The sequence below is a fragment of the Nesoenas mayeri genome (assembly GCF_963082525.1).
Source record: "Nesoenas mayeri genome assembly, chromosome: 10".
Taxonomy (NCBI): Eukaryota; Metazoa; Chordata; class Aves; order Columbiformes; family Columbidae; genus Nesoenas; species Nesoenas mayeri.
This window is the reverse complement of record NC_137560.1, coordinates 15,544,708-15,566,350: the sequence shown is the minus strand read 5'-3', so window position 1 is coordinate 15,566,350 and position 21,643 is coordinate 15,544,708. Positions and strand designations below refer to the sequence as shown.

The following is a 21,643-nucleotide window of genomic DNA, read 5'->3' as shown; positions in this document are numbered from 1 at the left end:
GTGCAGAAGTTACTAAAACTTCAGACTTGGGCTCACCAAGGCTGGTTCAGTCACTTACTTCCACCTCTAGTTTTTCCTAGAAAGGCTCTCCCAACCACAACCAAGCCCTGTCTGGCTGCTTCAAGGCACAAGCAGCTCATGTGGCCCTCCCTGACACCACAGGAAAACCAGGTCTGTGGCAAGTAGTTGAAACCGCAGGTTGTGGATAAATCATCTGGTTTTAGAGGACACGAGTCAGAGCCCTCACTCAGGTTGAGTGACACCATCCGTAGTTGGCAGCTCCCATTCAGGGTAGATCAGGACCTGCAAGATGAGGAACTGAACTGCATGAAGGATGAAGAGATTTGATGAAGAAACAGCAAAAAGCCAAGTGACTTCGGCCCTTCCAGCGCCAAAGCCAGAGGAGTGTTTAGTAGCAGCTCTTTTATTTCTAACAATAAGCCCAGTCCATGAGAAACATGTCTGGAGGAGTGGAAGGAAGAGTTCAACTTCAAGGCAAACACTGCAAATTGAAACAATTATTCAATGTTGAAATGAAAAAAACCAAATCACCCCCTCAGATTTGAGCCTTCTGAGCAGATAAAAAGCTCTCGAGGAAAAAGTTTCCTTCTGTTTCTCTCCTGCTTAAAAAAAAGATTAAGAGACATTCTAAACCGTGAGTTATCTCATTAAAGGTAAAACTGGTAAGATTAACAACCAAAATTAAGCAATTCCAATACTAATTGCTTTTAAAAATTTATCACCTTAATATTGATAATTGTACTCTTAAAATTAATAATCCTGATTTGCCACCTCCCCATTACAAAGCATTTCTCACACCCACCCAATTTCCAGAGAACTTCACAAAGAAATACTGAAAATACCTCTTCAAGACTTCTGAAGTAAAAAGGAACGACACCATATGCACCCATAAATTATTCTTTATTTCAAATCCAACTCTCAGTTTACATTGTACATGAAACAAAAGCAATCCTATAATTATTCAGGATTGGCCATGTTCATTAAGCCCCAAAACTAAATTCATCACACTGATGCTAATGTGCCAGTTAAATAGACTCTAAACTTCAGAAAACTGGTGACAAAACAAACAAACAAAACCAGAAGTAGCAAGGAACAAGACTCTTATAGTCTGTTTAGGAAAACATAATCCAGAGCTATACCCTGCCTAAAGCAAAAGTGGCCCAAAAGTCTCATGAATTCCCTCAAATACCGATTTCCAGGCAGACTGAGATGGCCCAGACCCTCTTTAAGAAAGTCATGAGCCAGATCTTTGCTCTTACCCAAATTCTCTCTCAGGCTTTATTGGCAAAATCCCATTAATCTCCTTCTACTGCCAAGATAATTTTGCGACTATTTGTAAAGTTAATCAACCAAAATAGTATTTGCATCCCAGTAATATTAAGCCATTAAAGGCTGAAGAATATCTTGGTCATCAACTAGCCGAAGCTGCACTCAAATTTGCTGAATGTTGGCAGGATATTTAACTTTGGATTAAGTCCCCACAGCCTCTCCCCACACACTCAGGCATATGTTCAACTGCTTGTTCTCCTGAGTCCTAACAGAGCAGCTTCTCATCAGCTGCTCCTGGACACACTCAAGCACCCGCCAACATTCACACACTGGCTTTAACAGCATCAACTACAGTGCAGAAGGTTAAACATATGCAAGTGTTTTCCACAAACCAATCTTAAAATACCAGGCAACAAAGCCACCAGTGCAAGACAACAGCATTAGCTCGGAAAGATTCCCAAATGCATAAATATGACTGTCGGATTGGATCTCAGAATATCAGGTTGACATGGCAGGAAGCAGAGACACATGACTCTATGCAATTAACACTATTTAAAATATTTGCCTCTAAAAGCTGGCAAACAAAAAATATTACACTTTTTTTTTTTAAGTAAAAAGCTTTTTTATTAAAAAAAAAAAAAATCACATATCTGTGCACAGTTCATAGTTAAACGTTGTCTTTATTTTGAGTTGGTTTCATTCAAACTCAGACATTTTCCTGACTTAAGCTTTAAACATTTTTTGTTTAACAATCCCACAAGGTACAAAAATACCAACCAACCACCAACCACACACACAAACACAGGAAACCGTGTTTCTCAAGGGCTTTGGTTTTTTTTTTCATGTCAAGAAGTGCAATTTTGTTTCTATAGTTCTTCAAAGTTAAACAGTTTTATCCATCAGTAAAACAATACACTATGCCAAGAATTGCACCAGATACCTTAATTTATCTTATGTACCAACTGTATCCAGCTTTTCCTATGCACTGCGTAAGGTCGTGAGAGATCTATATAAAAATGATGCTTACAGTAACTCATCTTTACCAGTATAGGCAGGTCAGTGAATGTACCTACACTCTGCGAAATTGCCTATGACTGTTGGAGAATGGAAGTCAATAATATCCACAATTGTACCAGTGAAATGTTTGTATTTACTGTAATTGTCTTGCTTTTGCATACAAACGTATGCTCTGCTTCCAGCCACGGAGACTGTGTGATTATACCACAAGTCTATTAAGGGAATCCATTCCTAAAAAAATGCACAATGTAACATAGAACTCTGTTTTTTATCTCATTGAACTTGATTCTTCCACACATCCTTCTAGCCCCACTTAATACAACAGAACTACTCCCTTTTTTTTCCTCCCCTCACTACCACCAACAATCAGCTTCAGAGTGAATTTTATAAAGAACTCAGCTTTGGCTTAGTATTTTCTTCACTGGAAACAGTGAATTATGCTACTGGCTTTGGAAGGATTTTCAAAAATTTTCTAGATCAACACTTGGACATTTTGAGAAAATAATATTAGCAGATGACGCTCTTAATTATTCCAAAAATCAGGTTCCTCATGACTTGATTCCCTTTCAGCTGCAGCTGAAAGATGCCCTATACATCTTGTCATTCATCATGAAAATCTAGAAGTCCATTCCCTTTAGTATCCTCAAAAAGACTCAAGTTTTATTCCAATTTGTTCAGGTTTTCCATTGCAGAGCGCTGTTCCATGTGAAAAAGTGGGGAACACCCAGATTGTCTGAAGTTTGACATATTCACTTAGGAAAAGATTTACCTGCTTTGAGATAGAAAACTGACTAAACCTACTGAGCAGACCTGTTATATTTTAGCAGTTAAAACTACGGGGAGAAGCATCAAAGTTTATACTGAAATGCAAAACCATAAGATTCTGCTCTCTAACATGAAAACTTTTCTAAACTTGAAAAAGAAATCTGCAGTGCCTGTTGGACCAAACAACAAAAGTTAAAGCTTTCTTCACCACTTCATTCTCACAACCACTATTTTACAAAGAAAAGTCTTAAAACCTAGAAGCAACACAGGGATGAGCACAGCAGTGACATGGATGGTGACGGCAAGGAACTAACCAGCCATCCTGGAATGACTGCGGCATGTAACTCAACTGCAAAAAACAACTGCAAATAACATACTGAGCAGTGTCTTGCAATGGGAAGGTGATTCCTATTCAGATACTTACTTACAGGTGCAGAACTATCATATAATAGCATCCAGCTTCTTAAAAAGAGGAACCGAGGAGCTCTGCCAGGCCTATTTCATTCCCAGAGAGACTGTACTAGGAAGCCAGGCTGTGACACTCCATCCTCCAGCATTTCCTCACATAATAGTAGACATAAATTATCACAAAATCAGTATCTACCCCAGATAATCTTACATGAAATGGATGGACACATCTTTGTACAAAGAAAAGGATTTATGAATTTGGAATGCAAAAATACAGTGCAAAAAAACCAAAAATAGCTCTGAAAAATATTTTTTTACATATCAAAAACTCCCAGGATTAAAGCGTGGTATTATAAAGATAAGGTATGGTGCTAAAAGTGGTTTGACAAATTCATAATGGGTTATTGCCCTCGCAGAGGTTTACATATTTCACACCAGCATTTTGCTTTATGTTGTTACAGTATTTTTATGGAGCATTATTTAAAAATAGTATTTCAGTCGGAAGTCTAATTTAGAATTCATCATGTTTTACCCTAAATGGCCACTTGGAATGCTGTGAAACATGATTTGCAGCCAGAAGCACCAAGTACATAAATTCTTCCACATCAAAGGAGTAGTTTGTAAATTTTGGGTGTTCTCCCAGTGTTGGGTGGTGTCCCTAGAAAAAATGAAATAAGACCTTTTAGAGAAAAAAAAACCCCATCTTCCATTCAAAAAGCAAGAAAAAAATTAAGCATCTGCCATTTTAAATTATTATTTCTGATCCACTGATCTGCTCTGAGGCAAGAGAGTCAGCAAAGTAACTGCATAACAGCAATGCTATAGATGGCTTGGATTAATGGCCAATTAATTTCATTCCTCTTCTTCCCTCAGCCCTTAATATCAAATGATTTCTTAATCTCAACAGGGAAGTTAATTTGGTCTGAAAAATGAAAATCCTATTTCAAAGATTAGAAACATTGATAGCTGAAGCAAGATAACCTTTAAATGCTTCACATAGAGCACCGCACCCTTCCAGCAGTTCCATCATTACCTGATCTTGAGGAAACACTTTATTCCTTTTTCGCCAAGTGATGTAGTGAATGCCTCTCAGCCTTGCCAAATCCAGGTAACAACGTTCATCTTCACAATTGTATCTAGGGGCAGGCAGAAAAAAGTCATTTACCCACCGAGATGGTGTTTACCAGAGTGACACAGGGAAGAAATAAACGAACAAAAAAATCCAAAAGCAAACCCAAAAATCTTCAGGCCAAAACATGTGTCGTCCAGTTCTAAGGCACCAAAACAAATTCTAATGCATTGAAAACAAGGGCTACCCTCTGTTTTTAACATGTGGCCCAGGAGACACTGGGGTACACTTGCATGTCAGACATGTCCCTGTCCAGCCACAGCAGATCTTGGACATGTAAAAAACCTCTGGGTTTCTGAACTAATTTGGAGATTGGACAAAATACTCTCAAGCCAAGATGATGCTGCAAAGCACCAGCTCCACAGCTTTTCCACAGCAGGGTCTTCAAGCAGAATCTCCCAAGATAGAGAATTCAGTGCTCTTCTGAGAAGTGTTCTGTAGAATTGGAGTGTCTACTAACAACCATACTTTGTGATAAAATAAGTTTACAAGGAAGCTACCAGAGAAATTTAGGTAAACGGCTCAGCTTGGCCAGCAAGCTGGTGCTCACGCCCTGAGCACAGCAAGCAGTATAGAAATAACCTTCGTGGGGATCTTTAACACCCTGGACACCTCACCTCATGTCATCAGTTCTCCCAGACCACCAAAATGCCATTTGATCTCAGACTCATCAGGTAGAATCTGACCAGTGAGGCTCTTTTTTTTGCAGTTTTCCCCAAGCAATTGTTGACCTGGCTGCATTTTATTTATACTATGGCATCTTAAGAAATCACATGTTAAACCTGTATGCTATAGTTATTTTTATAATGAAAGCTTCCTCGCTTTCAGTTCCCAGAAGAGACTGCCAAAAATTAAGTCTAGACAAGAATGCAAGACAAATATTCCCAGTCAAACACCAGCAATGGACAGTGCTTCATGAACACATAAGAACAGACATTAGGAGTTGTGTGTACAATAGAGGGAGAGAGAAACAGACTTACAGTTCAAAAACAACAGCCCAGTCTGGCAGAAAGAGCAAATGCGTAAGTCCTGCTCCATGCATCCCAATGAATATATCAGAGTTGTGGGTAATTCTCAGTTGCTCTGAAAATTCAAGTTCCCTGCAGACAATACAATAAAAATGGTTATCTGGCATGCCTATCCATCTCAGCAAGGATTAGTTTCATGTAGAAAGCGCAAAATTAACTTAAGGGCATACTGAAAAGGAGAATTGATCTTTCAAGGAACAATTCCAAGAATCACAAATGCTGCAGCCAGCAATAACTCAGCATGGAATTAAAAGAAATGCAGACAGGTTTCAAAACTTCACAAGAGTCTGTTCCACAAATTCTCTTTTTTTTTTTTCCCCAAGTTAAAGTTTTTGCAAGTTTGGGCATTTTTCACTTGCCTTAAAAAAAAAAAAGCAGCATCTCCTTCTAAAAACAAAAAAGAAAACAACACAAAAACAAACAAAATCAAAAACCCCAAACAAAAAAACACTAAACAAAAAACCCACAAACAAACAAAAAAACCCACTACATAAAAGACCTAATTGTTTTTAATGTAATGTAGAAGCATACAATTCCCATCTAAAGATGTGGATATCCAAGGTGAACTTATGCAAAGTACATCCAGCAGAAATTAGGAGACCAGGCTTTTCTCAGCTCCTGGAACTGTCACTTTCTCAAATCCTTTGACTGTAAGCTCCAAATAAAGTATTAGCTTTAAATAACCAGGTGTTCCCTGAGCACACAAGGAAAGAATGGACTAAAGATACTAAACTGTAAGAGAAGAAAGACAACCGAAAAGGGGGAAGTGCAACAGGCTTCACTTGCATACAAACAGTTCATAAATCAGAAAGGAAGAGAATAACAACCTCTCTGATCATTTGGAAGTGAATATAAAGAAACTAGTTTAAATTGCAACAATAAAGTTTAAACTGCTGTAAGGGCAGACATCAGAGAAATGCTTCTAACTATGACAACAGTGATGCTGCAGGATAGCTGGGGAAATCCATAGTGCATCCTAGCATGGGAATACTTGACTAGCTCACCTACCACTCCACTCAGTAACATCCTTTCTTACCAATTCTTGGAATTTGCAAAGGTCAGACATTGGGGCTTACACAGCTATGCCTGCAAAGAGCTTTCACCAGCCACAGGCAGCGTGAGATCACACTAGTTTCTTCTATCAACTTACGTACTTGTATTTGTAGTCTACCACTTTGACCTCCAATGTTGATACTGTTTTCAAAGCATTCACAAGCTGAGGAAGAGAATAAAAACAAAATTATTTTATGTTCTCCTTCAATTAATTCCTCCTCTGCGCTCCTGATCATTTTACACACTCCTTGTCACCCACCAGGAATTACCATGAGTGAGACAGAACATGCTATTACTGCTGTATAAAGGAGCCGTTCCCCTCCTTTTGTGCCTTCCCATCCAAGCTACATACGTTATTCCTGGCAGAGTAAACCCTGGAAAGGAGACTCAGATTTCCTGCCCTCTCACAGACGCTACTGTTGACTTTCACATGCTCCACAATTCAATCCTAAACCACTCAAAGTAGTAGGAGTTTTGCCAGGAATAGTGGGAAGACGTGGCTGGATTTCCGGAAGATATACCAACACCTAAAGAAGCAAATTGGTAGATAGGTGGATTTTCAAAAATACCTTTCCAGGTCAGATTCCTACTCAAATGAGAAGTGAAATCAGACTAAAGCCTGGGCTTCTATCCTAAAAGGGCTTTTTCCAAGTCTCCAACCCACAGCCAACAGGAGAGGGAGAAGAAGCCAAGCATTTTCTTTTACAAAAGTATAGTAAAGATAACATTAACTTCTCCATTTCTGCCATGTGTTCATTATCAGGAAACACACTACATGTAGTAGTGCAGGCACACGCTGTGGACAGTCTCGCAGAAAAGGCACAAATCAGCCATCTGCACTCTGTCTATTCTGCCACTGAGCTACTGCATCAAACAAGTCTCGGTTTCTCCCTACATAAGGAGAGGCTGATAATGCAAACTCATTTTTGTCAGGCACAAGCAGCTAGAAATGAACATCGGTATGAAAACATTAGATATTGTCATTTTACCACAAGAGAAGCCACACCGTAGTTCCGCTAAGTTGCACAATTTGAAAACATGAATCAATATGAAAATTCATTAAGTTTTGAATGCACACACTCAGACACAATAGCTTATGCATTTTAATCTGCAAGTATAACAGAGGTTTTTGTTAGTCTTCAACATTGGGGATGCTAGAAATAAATGAGATAATCTGAAAGCAAAAAAACTGATTTTATCAGAAGCTCTGTAGTGTCTGTTTGTTAAGAGGAAATACTTTTAGTATTACATCTGTCATTTTCCACTGGCTATTTAAAAAGGACAGCAAGGTTCAGTGTGTGTTGTACAGACATAGAGACTGGTTAAAAGACACATTAGAAGAAATTTATATTAGAACTGAACACATTTGTCCAAGATTTGTCAGCAGATAGATGTCATTGCTGTACCCGAAAAAAATAAATTTAAAAAAAAAATCAATCCAATGAGCAAAATTAAAGTTCTGACAAATTTGTGTTAAAAATAAAAAGAACCATACCTCATTCTGGTTTAATATTTTCCGGTAATCTGTACTACGTGCAAGTATTGTGACTCGAATTTTTCCATCCTGAAAAGAAAGAAGCAGCAGTGTATTAGCTATGAGACAGGCCTCACTAAACAAACCTCAAATGCTTCCATATTTACTTTTGACAATGATTTGGGCAATTAAATATGTTCCTTCCCCATGTAACAGATGATGTAACCACCTCAAAATTCGTATCATATTTTCCAACAGATTAAACATGTCAAAAACTTTGTGAAAGTCTGACTATTAACAAAGTATAAAACATTTTCTGAAAGATTTATTTAATTCAGTATAAAAGAGCCTTTGTATTACACATTATATGGTAGTTTTTGAAAGCAGCTTTCAGGGTGGCTTGGAAAAAAATATTTTACTTCTATAACAGTTCCTCCTTTTACCTCTTTAAATTAATTGGACTCACAGGGGTGTGTTCCAAATGAAATAAAGAGATTTAACTGCATGACTCCCATTAGTGTCAGCAGGAGAAGCATAACTAAATGCCTGTGCGGTGCTTTGAATGTGTGCCCCTCAGCGAAAATATGTAGGCTACTCTCTAGCAAATACTTCAAGAAGCCCAGAACTGCCTTATCCATCAGCACAGCCATTGCAACAATTTGCAACAACTACCAGTGTGTACAAGAGAGAAGCCCAGGGTCAGATGGTACCAGGCAGGGATCGGAAGGACCAAATTCAATCATTTCCTCCTCTACTCTGAGCTCAGCAGCAGCTCTGAGGATCAATAAAGAGCACACTCACTGCATTGCTCTGTGAGACCCACTCTGCTGGAGCCAAGGACAACACCTTGCCAGCTGCTCCACAACCGACCATGCACCACGTATCTTCCTTAACTAGGAAGGACACAAAAGCCTTGAGCACAGAGAACGGAGCTGGGGAAGAAATCCCAGGGTCAGAAATAGGATGTTCTAAAGTCTGTCTTATGAAAATAAGACATGAGGGCAACTGTCACAAACATACAGAAATGTTTGCTGAAGGCCTTTAAAGAACAGGCTGACTTACTGGAAAAAGAGATTCCGAGCATCACACTAAAGGAAAAAAAGTGCGTAATATGCCATTATGTCTCACTGGGTCCAGCTTGCTAATGCTGTTTCTCTAGTAAGAGTCATCAGCTCCATATTACAGCTTTATTATCCAGTTATCATACCTTGGGTCCTTCTTGTGTGATATTTAATCTGTGCAACACATGCTGAGAAAATGCTCTAAATAGCCCTGTACTGTGACAGCCTGAGATCTGAAATTAAAAAAAAAAAAAATCGTTAATACGAAAAGTTATTTTGTTCAGAAAACCTCTCTTTGTGGTCAAGTCTTTTGCCATTCTTATGGAACAAAAGCCCAGTATCATGCACTGCGCTAAACATGTCACTATTCACTGCAACACAAGTGGTACGTCCATTTAGAAAGAAAAAGAACCCTCACTACAGTGTTACAGCCTGAACACATGAGCTAATATCTCCAGGAAAGTCTGTCGGTGTACAAGCTCTGGTGCTCTGCAAAAATACCAATAAGTTCCCAGTGCCCAACCATTAAAGAGGAATAAAATGCATCTCATGAGCTGTGACATACAAGATCACACACAACCAGTTACTATCAACCAGCTAAAGTAACTTCAAAAGCCTGATCTTTAGGGAAGATCACTTCACCAGGAGTTGCATAGGCTTTCAGGGCAGTACATTTCATGATAATGCAGCTATTGGAGAGATTCGTTAGCTCAGATTCTATACTGTCACACACACATCTAGTTAACACAGTGGACGGATAAAAAGGACTCACCAATGGTGTGTTATAAAACAAGCCGTATCGCATCCGAGGCAGTAATGAGAAGACTGCTTCTTTAAAGCATACCTGCAAAGGAAGATCACAAGAAGTTACACTGTACTGCTACCTTCTGCTGGCACAGCCCCTGCTCATTCAGTGGGATCACGGCTTATAATGAGCTCGCAATTACACATTCCTGTCAAGAACATCCTCACTTCCTTCACTGTGCAAATGCATAGAACAAAGACAATCTTGATCCCAGAAGAGCTGTCACTAAAGATGTTACAGATGCAAGTGTGGGAAGAGGTAAAGAAACCACCCCCAAAACAGAACAAACACGAACTAAATAGAAGAAACCAGTTAGAGAATAGAGACCTTAAGACAGGTTTTAAGGGATTTAAAAGACCAAAATGAGCTCTGAATGAATGGGTAAATTTTTGGTGAGAGTAGAATTTTTTTTTTATGATAAGCAGCAGGTATACTAACAGTTGCAGGGGAAGATAAACACCTCAGTAGGAATCAGGATACTAGAAAGACAGAACCATTTGGAAACCCTTAATTTCAGTAATGGGTCCTGCAGAAGTAAAACCAATATATAAATACCACCTCCCAGATGACACAAAAGTTAGGCCCATCTATACAAAGCACAGACATGCCACAGAATCAGGTTACAGCTCTGTCTCATTTGTGAGGTAGAATACTCATATTACACAAATTAAATATGCATGGAAAGGATTAATGCTTTCCTCTGAAACACCCACATTCACAAACTTGAGAAACTGGCATATTTGCTACATAGTGACTATGAATTAAAACAAAATATAAAATTCCGTACCCTTTTAGAGTCAAAGGTTTTCAAGTGTATTATTTCATAATCAGTAAATGCCTTCCATGTCTCACTGAACAGGTCACCATAGCCATATGAGCTCTAGGAGGAAAGGAAAAAACACAAGGGCATAATGATTACACAGACACATAAAACTCTCTTAACGATTTACAAGTTCTGCACATGAGTTTTAACATACAGTTAATATGTGCATCCCCACCATGGGACAGCCTAGCACAGAACACAGACAAACCCTACCTTTACAACGGCAGTTAAGTTACCTGTCAAGTAGTACATTTTTAATAAAACAGTTCTATACATCAGCAATCTGGACAACTCCTTCAGTAACAGATTAGAATTTCTGAGTTAGAACCAAGTACTACCTATGACTTTCCCCAGAGACAACAGAACCCAAGTTAAATATGAAGTAACAAAAACGCAGAGATGGTAGAAGGCATGAACCTTGACTCCTGAGACTAAAAAAAACAGCTGGGAATTCAAGTGCAACAGTAATGTTGGAAGTAAAAAGTCACAACCAGCCTGTTTCACATTTGCCTCTGTTTTGGGATGGTCACTTATATCACAAATTGAAGGCAATGATCTGATTTGATGGAAGAAACAGCCAGGAAACTATGTTTTGCATTACTTTGACAAGCTTTTATATCAAGAAGTTTCTCTGAAGGGCAGTATAAATCCTCTGTGGAACCTTTTAAGACCCATCTACTCCCTACGACACTCACCCAGCAGTAGGGGCTCTTGCCTTCAAATTTGTAATATTTCCTACATATCTGAGGGCTACAAGTCACCATCTCTAGCTCTTCGAATGCAACTAAATATGTCCTCAGTAGCCCTGGTACCAATTCTTGCTTAAAGCTTCCTTTCAACTCTGGAGCTGGTTCAGGCTGCTTGGAAAGTTATGTGGAAATATTCCCAACAAGAAGTTTGAGAATAAGACTACAAATAACTGCAGAAGAGAACAGACATGTAGTTAAATGTAAAAAAATTTAAAGGGTGCCAGATTTCCTTCAGTTGAAGAGATGCTGCCTTCCTCTTCTTCTGCCATTAAGTTTTAATGAATTGTAGAATCCACACTGCTTTCTGGCCATCTCTGTCACAAGAACTGCTCTTTCAGATTAGAAGAAGAGAACTGATCTTCAAAGCTGTAAGTATTACTTTTATACTCTATCTGCTCTTCTTAGAAGTGCTTTATAAACATTTCTTTCCTGTATTTACAGAGACGGTCTACAAATCAACAACCAGAGGACTTCCTACTAATTTTCTGCTTTGTTTAACCTACATCTACGAACATTATTGTTTAATAAGAACAGTGCACTGATTCTACAGTAGCTAGAAAGTATGGCCAAATCTAATTACATCAAGAAAAAATAAAAGAGAATGAATAATAAGCTCAAGTCCATCTTTCAATCGGTGTAGACAGTTCATCAGCAGTTAGTTGATGCCATCATCTGGTTGTTCCTGGTAAGGAACTCAAGCAGACTGAGCAGTTAAGACATTTAAAATGATAGTACCATGACAGTACTTACTTTGCACGGTACATTTGAAAGTTATTTGATTCAACAACGTGATATAAGAAAAAGAGTTGCTTTTCAAAAGAATTTACAGGGCTGTCTGACACATTTGATCTTTTCAGAAAGTCAACAGAGCCAGATTAACAGGTCCCTGTATAACACCTAGAAAACTTGCTGATCTAGCAGGTGCACTAGTTTAGCTTGTAAAATACAAGACAACTAGAAAAAAGGGTCTCACCAAAGAGATTTCTTATTAAATAATTAACAGAGGATATTTGCAGCTCTCTATCAAATATAAGTTGGCCTTACAATAAATACTCAGAAAGAGAACCCAGGATTTTATGAGAATGAGACAGGCACAGGACAATATTGTAGTCAAGGATGGTGTTACTTCTGAACTTGATTATACATGTTACCTGGCATGCTACAAATTGATTAGTTTTTCATTGTTTAGTTTAACATTCTCCTACACAACTTGAATACTAGCCAGAAAAAATAATATCACTCTTAAAACCAGTCATGGTTTCAACTCAGCAGTACTACAGAAATAGCTCCACTTTAAAAATTGCTTTATATGTCATCGTGGCATTCTAAGAGGCGATTGAGAGAAGTAACTGCAAGACTACTTAAAGGAATCAAGTATTTAACTCTGTTTTGATACATATACGAATTTCATTTAGTTGTTTTCCTTATTACAGGCTGCACATTACTGACTTCAAAAGATGCGAGGCTGCATTTCTTTTTAAATATAGGATAGTTTTGAGTAAATCTATTTCAATAATCTCAGAGGAAAAAAGTCTACAGAAAACAGCACGAAATGTACAAATGCCACATATTAGAAAAACAAATCATGTTATTTTTGCGGTCACACCAAAAAAAGCATAATTATGTACTAGCAAAAGATGAGCTATGTTCAAACAGCATGTGGCTTATTGTCAAAAGTCTGTTACCTAACTATTGTTCATGCAGCTGTATTAACAAGATCCAAAAAACTATCGGTTCCACATGACTAAGCCCACAAGAAAGCTATGTGTTGTCTACCAGAAGTTTCAGGGTCTCTATAAAGCAGAAATACAACCCTTTACAAATAGGTTAAAAGCACAACAGACTTACAGTATCCCACATGACTATGTTGACATCAGTGCTGAAGGAATTATTAATATGCTGCGTAATATAAAGATTGACGAAATCACAGAAGTGATGGTACATATTAACACCTGAGAAAGAAAGAATTGTTAGCAAAATACATTATTCACTCTTTATTGGTTCATGTATTTTTTTCCTTAATAATATCCTGCATTTTATATTAGTTTTCCCCTGCTTCTGACTGAATGCTTCTTAGACACCCTAAAAAAGCAAACCTTTAGCAACCAAGGTAAGAAATTTGAAGTAAAACATGTTTTTAAAGAGGTCAGAGAAATTATAAGAGTGGTCAAAAGACAGCATAAGAAAAAGATAAGTTTCACATGCTACTTCTCATTACAGTCTGCAGCTGCTTTCAGAGGTATATGAACAAAACTACCGCTTTAACAATAGCTAGTTAGACATAAAGGAAACACTAAAGCCAGGTCTTTGGCACTGATCTTAATTCTGCTTTATTAGGGTTGAGAGAAGCTCTGTCTGCAGGACTACAAGACAGAACTTGTACTTTTACATGAGCCAAAGCCCAAGTAATTCCTCAGGTTTTCTCTCCAAGCATTCTTGTTCATTCTTGGTTTCTTAATCTAATACCTTAAGACTATGGTGCATAAAAATCTACCATGAAACAAAGGAGCTAACATAGTCCAGTCTCCTTGCTGGTGAAGACCAGATTCCAGATTTGGAACCATGTGCACACATACAGTCCTTATTTCTAAGCCTCTGACCAAGAAGAGCTGCCATGACAGGAACTGGCTGCTGTGCCTCTCATGCTGCTCAAACAGCACTTTTCCCCTGCCTCCCTTAAAACAAAGGGCTGGACAAAATCACGTTCTGAGCCACAGCTAGACCACCCCTCTCAAAGGTACAAAGTGATAGCACAGCAATGCTCCCACCGTAACTATTCAGGAGCCTGCAACAACTTTGCTTAAGATATAAGGTACTGGCCTGCAGGGGAAGAGGGACAATCCAGTTCACAGTTTGTCGCAGGGTCAGAACACAGCAGACGACTATGCAGTTTAAACCATCGCTTACCCCACAGCAGCTTCTCTGCATGTCTACAACCTGAACACCCCACTTCATTAACATTTGTTTGCAAAATATGTTGCATGAACAAAAAGGCTGGTGAACTTCCAAAAACGTCAGAAACCACTGGCTTGGGTGCTGCCCCTCTCAAGGATTTTAGTGGAGCGTTGCACAGCATTCACCAGAGCTCTCTGTACTGACATAGCCAACTTCTTCCTGTGGCTTTTCACCTAAACTTGAAACTTTAAGATTAAAAAAGGTCTGTATTTAGTTTTGTGCATTTTGGCTTTTCTGGGATGGGCGAGGGGACGTATTTTAATCAACTAATGAAACTTATTCCCTTGAGCATTGTCTTTGAATACTGTTTCTTCTCTGAATGGACAGAGAATCCTCAACTACTGAAAACATACCACAACACACGTACACACCTATGTCCTGTGCTTTATAGTATGAAAACTGTCATCCAGAAACACAGCCAAAATCAAAGAGTCTATACAGAAAAGTATTTGGCACAAAGACTCTGTCAAAACACAGTCAAGAGTCAATGACTGTGCAAAACAAGTGGCAGGAGTTTTATTCATTTATTTATTACCTGTGACAAAATGTAAGAGTTTTAAAATCTGAGTTTCCAACTTCATAAATGGAACTACAGAAAAAAAGGACTTTAAAAGTCTCATGATTTTTCAAAAATAAAAATATACTATAAGCGAACTTGACAATAACAAAGGCATAATGTAGTTGGGCAAGTTGTATATGAAATCTTTTTACTGCAGTTCTGGAGGATAAAAAACACTAACGACACCAATTACCTGCATCTAATTTCATGAAGTATGTTGGCTTTTCAATAACAACATCACACTTCTGATCTTCTAGGGGCTTGAAGTCTAATGCAGTAAATGTCTGGAGTTCTGCAAACCTATGAAGATTCAATCACACAGAACACGCTTTGTCATTAACACACTTAAACAAATGTACTTCATACATCTAAGATTTCAGAACTGTTCATCCAGTCCATTTGATTTAATAGGAATGCTGAAAACTGATAGAGTTTGACAATTAAAATGATTTGAAATTGTAATGGAAGGTTCTTCAGGTTATGAGCTTCAAGAGGTTAAATACTGCCTCAGGAGGGAGCAGCACCTTTGATCTACAAATCAAGGCAGCAGAGATGTAACAAAGAGCCTTAGAGCCAAGATCTGTGGGTCTCTCCAACCTGATCCGCATTGGCAAAGACACTTCAGCAAGATCTTCATGCTTTGGTCAGAATAATGAATGGAGATGCAATATTTATTATTCCTGGATCTCAACAAGGATGAGCAGTTGACATGACAATAGCAGGTAGAGAAGAAAAGTCTTTTCCTCCTCTCAGCTCCTCTTAACTGAAACCGACCATCAATGCAAAACGAGGGAAAAAAAATACGAGAAAAGCATAAAAATGAGTTCTTATATGTATCTTGATGTCTCCAGTTCCTTCATGCTTCATCAGTTAACCAGCAAAGCAGTTCTGAAGTGCTAACATACAACCCATGATACTTAACCAGCTACTGCTAAGCACCCTTTGCACTTCTCACTTGGCCTGCAGACTGTTGCCCATTTCCCATTCCAGACACAGGCTCCCCTGGGAACATCGTGCGAATAAATACCCCATAAATACCCCCATGCATTAGCCCCAGCATGGCCAAGGACTGTGTGAACTACGACACAAGTACAAACTTCAAGGCACTTCACAACAAAACAATTGTCTCCTTCTAGAAGTAGATCAGGTGCATAACCAGCACCCTGTCCAGAGAACATCTGAAGGTTAGAACTTCAAATTACAAGACATTTTCAGATCTTTTGCTGCAGTAAATTAGGCATGATGCAATTACACATGGCATAACTGAGAACATTCTACATAAATGTAATTACCAGGGGTACCCTATATGAACTTTCAAATTGACCTTACAAAGGACCAACTATTTCCTCAGTATTAAATCCCCCACACAGAGCTGCCAGTGGCAAGATAGATATATATATATATATATTAGTAAGTGAACTTGGAAGCAGCCCTGACATATGATTCTTACCAAGACTGCAGAGGGCTCTTGCGTTGACCTTCAGCCAAAAATGCTTGAACATCGAGCGTGCAATGACCTCCAATTTCTCCCTTCTGCAAGAAGTCTTCTTTGAATCTAATGCAAATTAGTAAAAGTCTATCAGCTTTTGTGCAACAGTGTTACAAGTGCTCTGCAATCTCAGTTACACACTCAAACCAGCGCTAGTTAGTCTCAATTTAGAAAGGTACTTCACACATATTTAACACTTGAGTATTTTCTTCAGCATAAATCAAGCATTTTCCACAATTCCCCAACAAAGATAGTGGTGTCCTTGGAGTTCAATTTAGAAAACAACACTAATTCACCCAGAAATGTTATTAAGAATCATTTTCACATACTGAAATGAGAAATTTAATCAGATTTGGTACATGAATACTTTCAGGAGTAGCATTAATTGGGTTTTTTATTTGTTTTTAATAACAATTTCTCACTGAAAATCACCTCAGATTTCATAGCCCAATTAGTAAACTAGGAATTTTATACAGCATACGAAGAGTTAGGTTCAAGAAGGAGTTGCATGAAAACGAACTGCCAACTAAAAGCTCTGTCTAAATTAGCTTTTAGGATAGGCTGAGAAGATGAGAAAACCTGTTCCGAAGGGTATCAGCAACAGAATCATGAACCAGCTCTTTTCAAGTCATGTACCCAAGACACTGACTTCAAAGATAAGGCAGAAGGAAAAATCAGTGATGCCAGTATCAGTGGTATGGAGTTTTTTACCCTGTTTTCCAATATGCAGTATTTTAACTTGAGGTGGAAGAGATTCATGTTCAGATCTCTCTTCAGTCTCACTGTATCTAAAAATGTAATTCCTGGTTCTAGTATAAAGGCATCTACTGTAGGAAAGGTCCTCTCAGTGCCTCATACAAAACCAGTTCTACTTTGCACATCACCTGATCAAGAAAGGAGGTGAGTGAAGACACAGAAAAGTCATCTTCTCTTCCATCAGAAAGCAGGATTTCAATCACCCATTATCATTCCATAAAAGTAAGAGCTTAGGTTTTTAAATAACCTGTACTGCTGACAGCAGCAGCAAACGCGAGGTGTAGATCTCAACAGGACTTCAGCAACAAGTCTCTGATCAGCAGTAAAGCCCATGGCAACAAGCACACCAGCTTTGTTAAACAAATTCTGGAGTCCTTTTCCCTGCCGTCCCTTAGGTTTACTACGTAACAAGCAAATCAGAGACCTGTCGTGGTTTCTCTTCACAGTTCGTAAATCAATGTACAAGTTTGTTGCTCTGCAGTGCTGAAGGTACTGAGAACAGGTCAGAGATGAATCTCCCTGTTAAGAAAGAGTAGGATCTTGTCAGCAACAAAAATTATGTTTAAAAATACTGAAAACTATCACATCTATCAAAAATACCTACCGTTGCTGCAGGCTTGCAATGGGTTTTCATTTCATTGAGCCTCTCCTGAATGTAACCAAAGTCAGCTTGTTTCCAGAATATCTGTTGGGCTGTCTCAATGTCACTTGCCCTGATGTATGAAGGAGAGAGGGAAAAAAAATCAAGGCCTATTGCTCAATTCCAGTAATAACTTTAACAGATAATTTTTTTTTCCACTAAAAGTGGAAAAGAAGAGCCAGTCGGTCACTTTGTTCACATTTAAGATGCAAAACAGGAAGCAACTTATCAGCTGCATGTAAGGGAAAGTATCAATGACAATTTAAAGCTATTCTTCCGTAAAAGGATGTAATTTTTTTTTCACATTTTTCCTCTGCTTTTAAAGCTAAGAAAGGAAATCCAGAGTTATTTTAGGAATCTGAATTCAAGGCTAAATCAGAATAATGAAAACATTGTGTCAGAAAGTATTTCAAACAGTATTTTCTTCCTTAAAAAGTTAAATTCTTAAAATCATCTTGAAAAACATTACATGTAAATACACACATACATAGATGCACACATATTTCCACAAAAAATCATCCTTTAAACTCTATACATCACAATAATGTTAACTTCAAGCTAATATGAAAGTGAGCACTATACTCTTTTTTTAATATACTGTATTTTACACACATAACATGACACTTACCATCCAGTTTCAACATAATCACACACTGGGTAACTGAACCTGTAATCTGATTTGCAAGATTTCTCATAACCCCAGCAGGATTTTAGTTTCTTCAAGTATTTCTGTAACACAGAATAACTGAATCAAGTTATGCAACTGTAAAATGGGAAATGCCTTAAGTTAGTTGTTAGCTTATAAACTACCTTTTGGTAATAAATCTCACAAAAATTACTTTTGGTTTGGTCTGTTTTCTAATGGAGTTTAAGAAAAAACACCCAAAGTCTTTATGCGCAACAGAGGCTCCAAAGACACATGCACAGCAACACTATCCTTGTCTTTAATATGCCTGTTGTGGGACAACCACTTTTCCTGACCCAGTGAGTAGGATTCCAAACTTTTCACATCACTGATGGATATATGAATAGGTAAAAGAGCTATGCTCGCACAAAGGACAGTGCAACCACAGGGTAAGATTATATGCAACCACAGGGTAAGATTAAATCGGCATTTTGTTGATTTGCCTATACCCTTGGCACTTCTGCAAAAGTACTGCAGCACGCTAAAAATCACGGGCCTAGAAACTACTAACTGTACTGAGTTCAAACTCCTTTTGCATGTGCCGGAGTCATTAAGATTAAGATCATCATTTCAGCTCTGTAATAATTAAAAGAGGGAGGATAAATATCTCGCAAAACAGTATGTTAAAAATCCAGTCTAGTGAAAGCCTCAGATTCAGGAAGAGCCCTGTACAGCTATTTCCAAAGCAACAACTCCAACTCTCAGTGGAACCAACCAATTGGCAAGGAGACCAATTCATCACCACCTTTAACTACCACAGCTTCCAGAACAAACCACCCCAACGTTATACGTGAACAAACAAACAAGCAAGGAGACCTACTTTATATGGGCAACGAGAGTCCTGCTTACAGATGCCAGCAATATGCTGATTATTGTGCAGAAAGTAGGGAATATGTTCATCTGGCAAGTTGATAGCTTTGTAGCTATATAATGGCTCTTCTGGAATGCTTTTTAATTCAGTAAGATTTTCAGCTTGGGAATTAGCCAGAATTTCTTGCAGCAGCAATCCAAATGCAAGCAACATGAACATGGCAACCTGTGAGTTCTATATTTATTTTTAAAAAAAGAAAAAAGCATATATTCAGCATAGTACATTTCAAGCATACTAGACAATATTTTGCCAAAGTCAGTCACGTACTCAGAGAATTTGTACTTGTATTTCTGGGGTGATTTCTTTTTCCTATGAGAAGTAAACTTTCACTAAGAGGCTAGACTGTACAACGTCAGGATTATCTTTGAATCATTAGTCATTGAGGGTTATTACGTACTCCCAACTCACAGTCAAACTAAAATGGGTGTGTTTACTTTAGCTGAATCCCAAGGGATCCTGAAAGTTCAAATGTGGAAACTAAGTATAGAGCATGTAACATCCAGTCAGTAGGATAAAAATGTAGAAGTATTGGGGGGGAGGGGTGAGAATAAGAATTTTAGTTTAAAAATAAGTATAAAAATAATACATTCCCCACTTTGGAAGAAACTAATCATTAGCTGAAGGAAAACTATGCAGTCATAAATAAATGGTCAGACTTAAGTCTGTTTCAAGATGCTTGTTTTCAGTAGCTAACATAATGTTAAAGAAACTTTAAATACTGAGTTATATACATAAAATTGTAACTAGAGCCCCACACATAAATATATACTCTAAAGCAGATTGGATACCTTTCTGGTAATAACAACAAACACCCCTGCTTTGAACCATTAAACTTCCTGAGGAAAAAAAAAAATGGATGGGCTGTATTTAAAAATCCTTTTTTGGCATTATAATTTGCCAAAATTTGCATGCTTGCTAGCAACTGAAGCCTTTAGCAATATTCCTACAATACAAGTAGTTTTACCTGTTTGGTTTGAGGAGAACTGCTTTGGGCTTCTCAACTACACAAACCTGGTGGGGGGAGAGAAAAATTGAGTTACGTACGTCCTGCAAAAGGAAGATTCCTCAGAAGACAGTCTTGCTTCTTGAGAAACATTCACAGCGATGAGAGGAACCTTCCAAGAGCCCAGAGCGTTTCTGACCTGCCAGGGTACTCAGATCCCTACAAGAAAGCAACTCCCCTTCCCTTTGGCATGCATTCCAGGGCATGGGGCGATCCCGAGTGGATCACAGCGCACCCCATCCCCAGCCCAAACCAAACCCTGTGCTGCGGTGTCTGGCTCCCCCAAAACGCTGTTGCCCCCTACCCATCCCCTGGACCCTGGCTGAGGATCAGTCACTTCGGGAAGGTGCCCGACACCCAGTGCCGGGCCTGTGCCAGTGTCCAGCCCGCACTAGACTCAGCGTTGGACCTGCTGCCAGCCCCGAGCGAGCCCCATCCCGCCCCGCCCGAGCCGCCCCCGGCGCCGCTCGCCCACGCCGGGCACCTCACCTCAGCTCAGACCCGTCGGCCCCGGGGAGCCCCGCGGCCCATGGGACCGGCTGCTCCTCCCGTTACGCGCTCGCCGACGGCCTTAATCCTCATGCCGCCGCGGCAGCTGGCGGCCGTCCCGGGGGGAGCGCCACGGCCCGGCCCCGCCAGGCTCCGCGGGGGAAAGGCGGCCGCCGTGAGAGGGCGGCACCGCCGCCGCGCCCCTCCTTCACACCCGCGGGGAGCGGGGCGGGCGGCACCGCCACACCCCGGCCCCCACCGCGAGGGGGACAGGGCTGTGGCCGCCGGGACCCGCCCCACCTGGAGGCGGCGGGAGCGCCGAAGCCGCCGGGGAAGGAGGGCGCGGGCCGGGCCGCCGGCGCCGCTCGCCGGAAAGCGGGCGGGGGGAGCGGGTTGGCCTCTCCTGGCGCTCTTCAGCCAGGTGGAGCCGGGTCGGTGCCCGCCAGCCCGGCTGCGGCCGCCTGGGGCTGCGCCGTGCGGCACCTGCCCGGGGGCAGCACCCCCGCCAAGGGAACGCGGTGCGGGAGCGGGGCCGGCGGCGCGTCTTCCTTCTGCTGCCGGAAATAAAGCGCTGCCGCCGCCTCGCACCGGGAA

At 39.8% G+C, this 21,643-nt stretch overlaps 1 protein-coding gene across 1 annotated transcript; it reads right to left on the bottom strand.

The window, feature by feature from the left end:
- Positions 1–3,708: 3,708 nt before the first annotated feature.
- On the bottom strand, positions 3,709–19,716 carry EOGT (EGF domain specific O-linked N-acetylglucosamine transferase; the record flags this gene model as incomplete). Its single annotated transcript, XM_080350229.1, has 15 exons — positions 3,709–4,138; positions 4,514–4,616; positions 5,590–5,709; positions 6,792–6,853; positions 8,186–8,254; positions 9,372–9,458; positions 9,998–10,069; positions 10,818–10,910; positions 13,451–13,554; positions 15,310–15,416; positions 16,567–16,671; positions 17,786–17,880; positions 17,966–18,074; positions 18,630–18,730; positions 19,507–19,716. The coding sequence occupies 15 exons, from the start codon at positions 19,714–19,716 to the stop codon at positions 3,992–3,994; spliced, it is 1,584 nt and encodes a 527-aa protein (XP_080206355.1). The 3' UTR covers positions 3,709–3,991.
- Between the last annotated feature and the right edge of the window lie 1,927 nt (positions 19,717–21,643).